Raw genomic sequence first — 13,306 nt, 5'->3', positions numbered from 1 at the left:
ATTTTATTTGATTTTTGGGTTTACAAGAAACAAATATGAGCCATAAGTATATGTTAGAGCTATTTGGAGTGTTGTTGTCGCCCTTGTATTGTATACGAATGATATACAATTCAAAGAAAATGATGTCCTAACTTTTTGAAGAGTAAAATCTTGGCTTGTCAATTGTTTTTCCGTGAAACGTTTGGGAGAATCAGAACACATATTCAATATAAGGATTTATGGAGATATATCTAAGTGACTTATTGGATTAAGCCAAAGTACATACTATCTTGAGGAAATTCAAGATGTAGAATACTAAAGAGTTTGTGAATATAAAGCATGGTATGAAATTGAGAAATGCTCAATGTCTTAGTTCTAGTGACGAGCTAAAGGAAATGAGTCGAGTCTCACATGCATTGGTCGTGGGATCAATCACATATGCCATTACATGTACTAGGTCTGATATCTCGTATGCCTTAAGCATGATGAGTTGATATCAGATCAACTATAAGAGAATAATAAAATCAAAACCAAGAACATTCTTAAGTATCCTAAGAGGACAAGAGAGATGTTCTTGTAAGTATGAAAGAGATCAATGTGAGGGTTATACTGATGCTAATTTCAGACTACTGGAGACAATTTTATTTGTAATCGAAATTCATGCTTTTACTGAATGGTAAAGACATGACTTGGAAGAGTACCAAGTAAGACGCTATAGTGGAATTAATAACAAATATATAATATATTGTAGTTAATGAGGCTGGAAAGAATGCTAAGTGGCTAAAAGGGTTCATCAATGGTCTCAATGTTGTCTTCCAGTCATCAATGATTTTGTTTACACTTTTTGTGACTCTAAGGGTGCGATTGTCTGAAATAAGGATCCAAAAATCAGACAAGAGCACATGGATTACTTAGTAAATACCATTACATCTGATAGTTCGTCAAATGCAAAGACATCATAGTCAGTAAAGTCACACCAGAAGAGATTCTTGCTGATCCATTCACTAGCTATTGTCACTGACCAAGTATGATTGTCATGCAAGGTCAAAAGACATTAGTTTTGAAAATGAATTGTCTTGAGCACAATCAATGTAGTTTGTTTCAATTTGGAAACTTAAGTAGTATAAATCTTTATTTAATTTGGCGATTATTAAGTCATCTTAATATATGCTAGAAGGTAGTCATTTTATTAGTTTATTACTGTGTTCCTCTTTGCATGTTTTGACCGACTTCCAGAGTATTAATTTACTCAAACCTTCACAGTAGGTCCTATTTCCGGAAGTAAATAATGATTTAAGATTGTCATAGAGTACTAGTGGATTTTTCATGGTGATGAACATAACTTGTAGATGTGACTAATACTCATGAGTACTTAAATTGAAATTTTAAGTGTTATAGTAACTCACACTTAAAGAATACTTCAGGGATTCCACACACAAATATTTCTAAGATGATAATATTCTATATTTTTTGACTAGAAATGCATGAGATTTTGTTATGCAATCTGTTATGTTTTGGTTTTTTCTAACATTATCCGTAACTAGCATCAATAAAGAGAATATATGTATATGACAAGATGAATAGACGGAGTCGATATAGTCAAAGTTTATTTGGTCCTTTTACCTTAACATGGGAAGTTGATATCTCTGTTCACCTCAATGATTTGGTGTTGACATCAAATGCATGAGCGTGCTGAAACTGAATTGATAATGGATCAATAGTGTAGTTTTTTCATGCTCAACACACGAGAAACATAATCTTGAACATTTGGGATTGACATATTTTCATGTCTCGTGTTTATGTGGATATGAAAGAGAAATTAATATTTGATCGCTTATATAAGGGTTGTATTACAACTTAGAGTTATATGTATGGCATTGTACATTGGATGACACAAGTTCTGTTGATTACTAGTGAATACTGGACCAAACAGTGTTGGGTGACTTGGATGACACACTCTCTATTGATCACTTATATAAGGGTTGTATTACAACTCAGAGTTATAAGTATTTTATCGTACATTGGATGACACACTCTTTATTGATTACTAGTGAATATTGGACCAAACAGTGTTGGGTAACTTGTGCAAATGGGAGATAGCTGGAGTTAGTGCCCAAAGGCAAAACAGTCGGTAATATTACTATTAATAGTAGGGTCCTTTTGGTTTATAAACAATGATAGATATTAGAAACAACTAACATGAGAGTTTCATTGGGGTCTTGTTTGATAGTTAATTAAGTGTTTAATTAATTAATAGAATCTTGTACACTTAAGGGGTTTAAGTGTAATGATTTGAAAAGTCAAATCACTTGGATAATTATCACTCTTATGGATAATTACTTAATGACCAAGTAATTATTCCATAAGGATTCTAAAACCACTCTATAATTAGAGAGACATAGGATTGGTTTTTCTAAGTGTTCCAAACCCTAAAATTCGATTGCCCTCTCACCATTCTCTCAATCCCGAATTTCCTTTGCGAACGGTGACACAAATTTATTAAATAATGACACGTCTTCGATTAGATGGCTAAATCGTATAGACTTTGGTGTTGATCATCGAGGGATCAATCAAGTGGTCGCTTTGCTGCCTCTTGGGTACGACTACGAAAAATGAGTTCTGATTTAGACTCTCTACATTCTCTCTCCATCAAGAACCTGGAAGATTTTAAAGGTTTCAAGGGTAAGATTCTTATCTTTCTATGATTGTGCTTAGATATATCTACTATCGGATTATGGATTTTTTTTGTATTGCTTATGATGTGCCGTTGTCACTTTTTTGTATCCCCATAACCCAATACATAGCTGTGTTAACTAATTTCTATAAACAATCTCAAATGAAACTGAGAACTGAAAACAAAGGTTTCAACTAAGTTGAAGGAGATGGTCACTAATGGCCAAGTAATTCTTATAAATGGTAGTAGTATTTTTTTAAAAGTATATTGTCACGTAATTGTTGTTATAATGTATAGTTTTGTAATTTGGCTATGGTTATTTATCTATTTGTATCCTTTGTTAATCTAGTGTCTATTGTATGTGTGTCAAATATATTTTTAAAAAAGAAATTATATAAGTGTACCTTGTACTACTTTTGGATGTTACATAATATTAGGGTTGCACGTGATTGAGTAAGTAATAATTTTAATCTTTATGATTTAGTACGTTGTCATATTAAAGTACATTATTTACATTGTATGAATAGGTATGTTTAAACTTAAAGTAGGTTGCTTATACTGCAAGTATGTTGCTATTATCTTAATATATTGCTATATAAGTATGTTGAAATTTGGGATTTATTGTTATTGTCATGTATTTTGTGTTAAGTATATGTTGCTATTTCAAGTGTATTGCCTATACTGTAGGTGTGTTGCTATTATTGTAGGTATGTTGTTATCGAAAGTTAAAGTAAATTGCATATATTATAAGTGTATTCCTATTTCGAGTGGATTTCATATATTGCTAATTAACCTTGTTTGCCTATATTCCAAGTATATTGTTTAAATTATATTGTTATCATCTTAATGATATTGCTATTATTGTAAATATGTTGTTTAAAGTAGATTTTTTGTGTTGTTTTGTAAAGTATTGACATAAAATTTATGTAATTAGGTTCATATTTAAAGTAGATTACAAATATTGTAAGTATGTTGCTATTATCTTAAGGGTATTGATATTGTTGTAAGTAAATTATTAATTAATTTATTATAGGTTCCATTGTATTTGGTGTAAGTATTGATATGAAATTTAAAGCAGATTGTTTATATTGCACATAAGTTGGTATTATGTTAAGCATGCCATTATTGTTATAAATATATTTGAAATATGAGAACTGTTGGGTTTTGATTATTTATTGTTAAACATTTCCATTATATGGCAATTATGCTACCGAATTTTATTAATAAGTTAATGCATGATTAGTATATTTTTTAATATATGATAAAATTCACTGAACAATAATTTTGGAGGCCGATGAAATTCGTCATGTCCATCTATGATAGATGAGGTTGAAGTACTCAAACGTGCACTTGGTAAAACGTCGTTCTGATATACGTGGTGTTGGTCAAAAGCTTAAAAGTGTCACATATTACAAACTAATACCTCCACTTCAGATGTGCGAACAGAAACAAAAAAAAAATATATATATGACAAATTCCTTGGAATGTCTAAATAATTTACCCACCAAATGCATGAGAAATATGATCGAGAATGTTGGTTCCAAGTCCAATTCAATCATGTTCATCAAGGAAATGATGGGAGTGATGAGGATAAAGGTTCTAGAGAAAGGAATTAGTTTGGTACTTTAATGAAACTACGAACTTTTTGGTATTATAATATTGATTGGTAAGTTATATTAGATTTGAATGTTCTTTTTATGAAAATTGAAAGCTTTTGTATTAGATCTAAGTGTTTTACAAAGTTTATGTTTTAAGAAAAAACTGGAAAAAGAACATATGACTAAAAATAAAAGTAAAAGAAAATGTTTAGTGGATTTCCTACGACGTGTCCCACCAACAGCAGCATGTAGTGATCAAAAGTATATGTCCCCCGACTATGCCACTATCGCCAAATGAAACCTGTCCCGACATCAGTGTTATCGAAACAATCCACCTACCGAGGACATGTAGTGAATCTTTCATATTAATTTACTTTTTTCTTAAAATAAGTGTGTTGTTTGCGAAATAAGTTTAAACTAGTTGAGGATGTTGATCACTCTCTCTTACAAATAGATATCCATAAGAAAATTGCATTCTATTTGTTTTATATACATGAAATGTATAGCCGAATATTTTCTGGTGTTCCTGAAAAGTCGATCAACCTTTTAAACTTACCTAGCTAGTACATAAATAAACTCAATCTTACGTAACCATGAATATGAAGATTGTAGCATACGTAACTTGTACATGAACATGGACTGTAGCTAGATCATGGATCGATGCCCTAAGCATGAAATATATATGTTGTAGGAACAAAATTCTTACTTAGGTTTTAAAAGGAAGTAAAACATTCGTGTTCGGATGAATTCGAGTCATCACAAGGAGAGTGGTTGTGTCGACCTTCGTATGTTGTGATTACCATTCTACAATCTTCTGATAATCTCTCTACCCTTTTCTTGACACGACAATTACTGTGTGTACAACGATAGTAACTTCTGCTAGTTCATGAAAAAAGAAAACAATCAGTAAGATATGAACAATCATTGCATGTATATATATTTGCCGCTGGAAAAAATATAAACAGACTAAATTTAATTTTAGGAATGGCAATTAATGATATTTATTGAATCTTAAAAACGACTTCTTTATATGTAAGAGTAGAATGTTACTTTTGTATATAACTATTTTTTTTGAAACAGTAAATACAAATATATAGTAAACTACTCTTAAACTATTAACTTTTAATATTGGACAACAATCTTGTTTAGAAAAATTTCAAGACTAATACTTGCATTCCCAAAGACAGAATAATGCCCAAATTTTGTTAAATATAATAGTTTTTCTAAAATAAAATCAAGTACAATTATTATAATTGCTTATGTTTTACAAATTACAAGTTATGTACAATGTTTTTTGGCTTTCTTTTCACACCATCATAAAATGTTTTCAGACGAAATCTTGAATAAAATGCTATAATTATTGTAGGATTAATGTGCTGTTTATAGAACGAAATTACTCGTTTCCTAAATATCCAACAAAGTGAATTGGATATCAGTGTGTAGTTATGTTTCAACGTGTTGGTAGAAATTTGACAAATTGATACATATGCAAATTTATGAGATCTGCTTGATTACATAATTTAAAAAAAAATAAATTGCTTCTTAAATTTTTAAAAAGTCGATTTTGTTAGGTCACCCAATAAAGTTATATATGATTTCATAGAGAAATCATCATCCCAATTCTTGGATATAGATGGGTATAAGGAACACTCTAATTAAAGTCGCCTTTTTGCCACAAATATGACATGTAACAACCTGTATCTTGAAAAAGAAGTGATCACAGATGTAATCATGATATTGTTATTGAAGCAAAAGAAGGTTAGATTTGAACCCTTTTTCATAACCTAAAAAGAGAACTTTTTTTAACTTTCTCATACCAATATTTATATATAAAGGCATAACATCATTAGATATTTTCAAGTGAAGAAAGCTTTCGAAATTGCTACATTTTTAAGTTTTACCAATCAACTAAAATATTTGGTTTCCATAGTATAGTTAAATCAAGATTTAATGAGTACATTACAGAATTTTCGTTTCTAGTTAACGCACCTAACCTTGGTTACATAAAATAGATAGATTTGAACCCACGAAAGATCACTTAATATATATAATACCAATTTCACAAGATAATGAAAACTAATTATAATATAGCATGCATGTACTTAATTAGAATATATAGATGTTACGAGTGAAGCACACTACGGATAAAACTATGCTGAGATGTGTTCAATTAGTTATCTCTAATGATTCTACATTACTTAATCTCAGTAACGTTGGATTATTGTACACAAGTTTCATTCACATTAGAATTAATCTCAGTAACTCGGGATTTAGTTGGGAAACTAGATGCATTCCACAAATCAACTAGTAACCATAACATGATATCCATACATGCTCTAGTTAAAGAGAAGTATGCATACCAACAAGACAAATTAATAGCTATGTGCAATATTTAATCTCACGCATGTAAAATGACGTATCAATATTCGAAAAAGGGACTGGGGGTATGGCTATCAACGAAGGAAAATTGAATAAAAGAAGTGAAACCCTTTGACAACAATAATAATTAAGATGATTATAGATTAACGAAGAAAAGTATTGTCTGCCTAAAACATGGTCACACGCACACGCACCCATAATTCGTACTTCATAAAAATGCACAGTATAAGTACACTATAAATATGGTGAGTGGACAGAGAAGTTTTCTTCCCTATCATACTAGGTTCAATAGAGTGCATAAGTCATAATATAGGGGTATATAATTACTAGTAGATGGAATGCAAAGTTTTATGAGCTCTTTTAAAGGCTCTAGACATTTAACCTTTTGTATGATAATGAAGCTCGTAATAGGTGATACATAACCCAGAGTAGTTATAGAACAAGATACGTATACACGTACAAACAAAGATCAAGTCTTGGTCTATGAACTTTATTCATAGGTCATACTGTTATAGCAGGAGTGTTATCAATATTCTCTTCATGATTAGATATCGTATTCTGTGTGTCCGTTTGCTCTTTCATATTCGTTTGACAGTTGTTGTACTTGCTAGTATACAAGAGTGGAAGAACTCGAACCACCTTGAAATTAATAATGCGATCATTTTGCTACCACTCTATTTATAAATAATGGATATTCATTATTGGTATTTCAATAATTCAATAATACTTGAAAAACCACACTCGAAAGTATGTCATTATGAATTATCCGGTGAATTAAATATATATAATCATGAACCAATGAATATTGGATACCCATAAAAAAATCTAATATTTTATGGTAATTATAACTAGATGAGCAATTAATTTATAGTTTAAATTAAAAAGAGGATTCAGTTCAAACTAGTGAAAAAACATTTAGGGTGAGTCAGTCTAGATCTACACGAGATTAATTTTATGAACTACAAAAATAGTAAAGTAGCATAGAGATCAATTTAGTACCTGGGATGAAGGCTATTTTTTACAACTTTCTGGCCATATTTCCTCCATTTGTAACCATCGTCAAGAACATCAACATCACTCCTTGTTTGAAAGCAGAATCTTGGTTCTCTCAGTTTTCTTCTCATTTTCGTTCTCCCCTTTTCAGGGTTTGATGAACTCCTCCACCTTCCAATTATATATCAATGCAAAAAGTTAAACTTTTATTTTTCTTTAAAGAGCGTACAGTAGTATGGATGTATAGGTGGTCTATAATGGATGGTTTGGTGGGCATGATTCATGAATGCATATATGGATTTATGTGATCATTAGGTCTCAAGATTCCTGTTCTTTCCCAAGTACTGACAACATACAGAGAGATTGAGAGATGCTTTGCAATTTGCTTTATGTAGAAATCTCTTCCATATATATATACTTAGATCTTGTTAGAATCTGACTGGGGAAGCACAAAGAGAAGCTTCTCTCTCTCTCTCACACACACAAACACACACATGAAAACACAGAGTAGAGAGAAAAACGAAACCTCCTGAGTCCAGAGTCCTACAATTCCTATTAGAAAGAGCAAGTGAAATCCATACCTCAGAGGTTTATTTATTAACGCACACAATGTAATTTACGAAGTAAGATGAAAACATGCATTCAAGCTCAAAAACTCAAGCTTTTTGAACGTTTCCCAACCATATATACGAATTGAAAACTAACACCTACTAAACAATTATGATCCACGCCTATCTTAAGCTACTTAGTTCATAACTTGATGTTCACAGCCAATCTTGTAAAATTTCAAGTTCATAATTAGCTCATGTAACCTTCGAAAGTCACAAGCCCTAAGTGTGGGTTGGAATGAGTAACTGATGCAACTTCTTGAAACCCTTTTTTGAATTTCCAACCCTATACGATCCTAATACGAAAGGTTGTAATTAGGAAAAGTAAACGAGATTAGGAGAAGAGGTAGATCCAAACCATGAAGTGTTATCATCTGTGCATTTTTCTTCGTTAACAGACTTCGGATCCACGCTTCCCACCTATAATATGTAAAAAAGAATAATTTACCTTAATTTGAGCATACATCGGATAATCGAGAGAGAGAGAGAGAGAGAGAGAGAGAGAGAGAGAGAGAGAGAGAGAGAGAGAGAGAGAGAGAGAGAGAGAGAGAGAGAGAGAGAGAGAGAGAGAGAGAGTTTTATTAAAAATATCATAGATCAAGACATGGATGATCAAAATATCATAACAAACAGCCTCGTGATGACAGGACTTTACCTGTTCTTTATGCCAAGAATCTCTATGAACCGAGGGAGCTTCCCTGTGGAAATCAGCAGCTTCTGCGGAGGTGGTGGTTGTGGTGTGGTGAGGTGGTTGAGATAATTGAGGAAGAGAGAGAGTTGGAGGCAGAAACCTCAAAACTTGGGTCTGATGAGGATCATGATTATGGTGGTGATCTTGAAAATGGGCAAAACCAATATGATCATGGATGGGGTTTTGGAAGGAAGAGACTTGAAGATCAAAGTTGGCTAGCCCTCTTTCAGACCCTTCCATAACCCTTGAATTCCCTAAAATTGTACTACTTTCCTGTTTTTCTACTACTATGCCACTACAAACTTGAACTTGTTTTTCTTCTTAGTGGGGTTTGTATTTGTAGTGCATGTGTCCGTACAAGCGATTGTGAATGTGTCTGTGGGATGTTATCGATGTGGTGGGGAGGGGGGGGGGGGGGGGGGGGGTGACGTAGTGCTATATTTTTATACATCTGGGAGTCGGGGCCATCCATCGGGGGACTATGAAAAACATGTTCCATGGGTCAACATGTAAACACTAGATAGAGTTGAATGGAATGGAATGTTGACGAATAAGATTTTTTTATCTTCAATGCTCATTTTCTCGTTTGGTGTTTAAGACCATCTAAGTTGATATATTATGTTCTGATTTTGATTTCGGTATAAATATACAATTGCAATTCAACATAAATATAGCACTTAATTAAAAATATAGTCTATTAATATATTTTTATTACTGTGAAATTGTAAATGTATAAATATTAAAATTTTATTTTCTAAGATTATTCTTATCTTCAGTTTCATGCCTTTTTTTGGATCAAGAGTTGAAGTCGTAGTTCCCTTTATATGGTATGACTGACTGGTTTAACGAACCCAATCAACTTTCTTTGTAATTCACGTATTTGCTTGTATTTCATGTATTCTAGCTCCTCGTTATCTTTTTGTTTGAAGTTAAATCTCCTCATTGTTGCAAAAAAAAAAAAAAAAAAAAAAAAAAAAAAAAAAAATGAAGACCTCTAACAAAAGTTAGAGAACATGAGTAGTTACAAGGAATCAGAGGCTGCAAGTGGGTTTTCAACGATTTCTAATCATGCGTCTTGTGAAGTCATCAACCATTGTATTTTCCGTAGACCCAAAAATAATATGTCATCAACATACATTCCTATCAGCCTAAGCCTAAGGAGCTTGTTATTTGACCTCCAGAATAGGAGGATCAACAACTCTTCTCACGAATATGGACCGTTTAAGAAACTTAGTTAAGGTTTCATATCACAACCTTGGAGCTAGTTATAACCCGTATACAACCTTCTTTGATTTATAGTAATAGTTGCGAAATTGAAGATCTCAAACCTAGGAGGTTGTTAGACATATAACTCTTCCTTCAACCCGTCATCGAGGAAGGTATTTATGACATCAATTTGATGTGCCTTGTTATTCATCTTTCATGTATATGTAAGGAAAATATATATAACCTCTAGCCTCTCAACTAGAATGGAGGTCTCGTCATAGTTAATGCATTTTTGTTGATGATATCTGTAACATCCAAAAATATGGTCTCAAAAAATTCATTTTTAAAATAGATAAAATAGTATTTCAAACATCACCCATACATCCCAGCCAAAACCAAAGTATCAAATGTTATAAAAATCAGAGTAAAGTATCATATGCAGAATCCCAATGGTGTGTGAATGTAGTCACCCCGAGCTCTTCCCCTTGCCACAGAAAGTACCTGAAACATAAACTGAAAACTGTAAGCACAAAGCTTAGTGAGTTCCCCAAACTACCACATACCACACATACATAAATCACATATTAAGCCCCCGCCATCCATCGGGTCTCGCTCAACATCGGGCCCCACCCGACATCGAGCCCCGCCCGATATGCATATTTGTTATCATAAGGCCTTGCTTGTCATTGGACCTCACCCACTATATACATACAAACAATATCACACAATCATGTCAACACAAATAATGGTCACAACCCTAGTTTATGTTCCAGTCCTTAGGCCTCGCCTGGCATCGAGCCCCGCTCGGTATACATAGCAGTCTATAACACATGCTGGGGTCACGAAGACTCGTAGCATCCTAACACAATCAATAAGGGTCGACATTGGTGTCTTAGACCCGCTAAACCCAGTGAGGAAACTCACCTCAAATGTTGAATCTCACAGAAAGAAATCCCTAGCTACTACCCTGACGACTCCTAGATTGTCAGTACAAATAACACCCATCAATATCCAATACTCCATACTTAGGGTAAAAGGACCGTTTTACCCCTAACCTAATTTGATCCATGACTAAGGCCCAATCCACAATATAAAAGGCCCAACCCTAAGCAATCCACCAAAGCCCATTAGTGGCCCACTTATGGCCCAATTTCCCAAATTGGGTCAAAACCCCTCCAATGGGCCTTACCCTAAAGCCAAGAAATGGACCAAACCGAGGCCCAATTGTGCAAAGTCCCCTATGACTGAGTATGTAGGGCATACCCAGCTGTACGCAGCGCGTACTCGCTTGCTGGCTTGTACGCTGCGCGTACAAACTTGTACCCCCAACATACTCCTCTATTAAGCCATCATTTGCTATTAAGCACTTAATGCTTAGTCCAAAGGTCCAAACCACATATCTGAGTCTCAAACAATGTCTAGACCAATAAAGTCACTGACTTGGTGACTTTGCATGCCCCAATTGAATCCAAACCCAAAATATAGCATTCTACTTTTATGGAAATCACCCTAACTCATGCTTGGATAGATTTCAACCTCAAAAATGACAACTTTATGACTCAAGGACCCAAATAACACCAAGAGTGGTAACTCTAAGCTCTAAAAACGATGTGGACTCATAGGATCTCATCAATGGGACCAAAAGGGTCCATAAACCCAAACCAAAAGAGATCTAACCTAATAAGCATCAAGTATGAGACTTTATACCTCAAATGAGTACACAAAGATGATAAAGTTTTGGATCTATAAGCCTTCACTCCTTCAATGAAGCTTCAAGGATGGACACTTTCCTTTAAGCATGAAAATACTCTTCCAAATGGCATTCTAAGCTCCAAAATCACACAAGATGGGATTAGGGTTCGAGTGTAGGGTAAGGAAGCTGATAAAAAGGAGGGTTCAAGTCCATAAGGATGTTTAAATAGTGGCCAGCCCCTAAAATTAGGGTTTTCATTAACCTTGCGCATGCCTCGCGTACCAAGCTGTACGCCCAGCGTACACATCTAGAACCCCGATCATTACCCTTGCATGAGTACGCTAAGCGTACCACTAGGTACGCCCCGTGTACTTGTTGGGTTTTGTGTACTATAACACTCCTATGGTGCACATACAACCCTAAATGCTTTGGATCTAAGTTTTCTCTAGTTATACATGCAACAAAAATTATCCAAAGCATGAACCTATCTAGCATACAAATTTGGTACATGAATCATAAAAATTAGTTAGAAGAATACCTCTTATTTGTAGCTTGTAGTTGTTGGCCTTTCAAGAGCTTAGCACCTCAAGTGTGTTGCCTCAAACAAGTCACAAACACCATGAACAAATGGAGGAATTTGAGAGAGAGGCTAGAACCACCAAAATCGGCTAGAGTTCTCTTAGAACCCTTGGGGTGGTGAATTTGGAGCTAAGGGGTTACTTTTATAGTGTGAAATTCCTAGGGTTTCAACTTGTAAACACTAATTCGTTTCGTGGGCCTTTAATCCAATAATCAATATGATAAGCCTTATGGACTAACACTTCATGGACTTTCACATAAACTTAGTCCATCACTAATCAATCATGGATCATTGGCCCAAACTATATGTATTATTGATTTACTTAATCAGCCCCCTTAATTTAATTAATCTCTTTTGATCACTAAATTAATTCCAAATTAATTCTTAACCAATATTAATTAAATAATATGATTTCCCAATGAATATATTATACTTATAATATATTAATAAATCACAAATAACCTCTTTCTCAAATATCCATCATGTCAAATTGTTCTGGTGAAGGCAACCCGAAATGGACTATGCTACTCTCGGGTCAAGTACATACCAATTATAGTTATGGGCTTAGACACCTAATCCAACAGTACTCGCTTCATCTCTTGTACGCCATGCGTACCTTGTTGTATGCCCCGCGTACAACTCAAGGGTCAAAATGGGACAATTTAATAATGTAAGGTCAAAAGTGGCACTCACCGAGATTCAAGTGTTACAACTCTCCCCCACTTAAATCAGACTTCGTCCTCGAAATCCACTGCCCCGAACAATTCAGGATGATGCTCTCTCATCAACACTTCGGGCTCCCAAGTCTACTCCGACCCATTGCGGTGCTACCACTACACCTTCACCAGCTCTACAACCTTGTTCCTCAAGGTATTTGTCTTCCAATCCATAATTGCTACCGGTCT

At 34.1% G+C, this 13,306-nt stretch overlaps 1 protein-coding gene across 1 annotated transcript; it reads right to left on the bottom strand.

Annotated features, from left to right (window-relative positions):
* Positions 1-4,819: 4,819 nt before the first annotated feature.
* On the bottom strand, positions 4,820-9,263 carry WRKY12 (WRKY family transcription factor). The gene is made up of 4 exons (XM_079079789.1): positions 8,887-9,263; positions 8,590-8,651; positions 7,630-7,794; positions 4,820-5,127 (listed from the first exon to the last, which is right to left on the bottom strand). Exons 1-4 carry the CDS (start codon positions 9,160-9,162, stop codon positions 4,965-4,967), a joined length of 666 nt encoding a protein of 221 aa, XP_078935915.1. The 5' UTR covers positions 9,163-9,263; the 3' UTR covers positions 4,820-4,964.
* Positions 9,264-13,306: the final 4,043 nt, after the last annotated feature.

The sequence above is a fragment of the Lactuca virosa genome, chromosome 1 (assembly GCF_052849685.1).
Source record: "Lactuca virosa cultivar CGN04683 chromosome 1, Lactuca_virosa_CGN04683_v6, whole genome shotgun sequence".
Taxonomy (NCBI): domain Eukaryota; kingdom Viridiplantae; phylum Streptophyta; class Magnoliopsida; order Asterales; family Asteraceae; genus Lactuca; species Lactuca virosa.
Note: the sequence above shows the minus strand (reverse complement) of the source record. Positions and strands in the feature narration are given on the sequence as shown.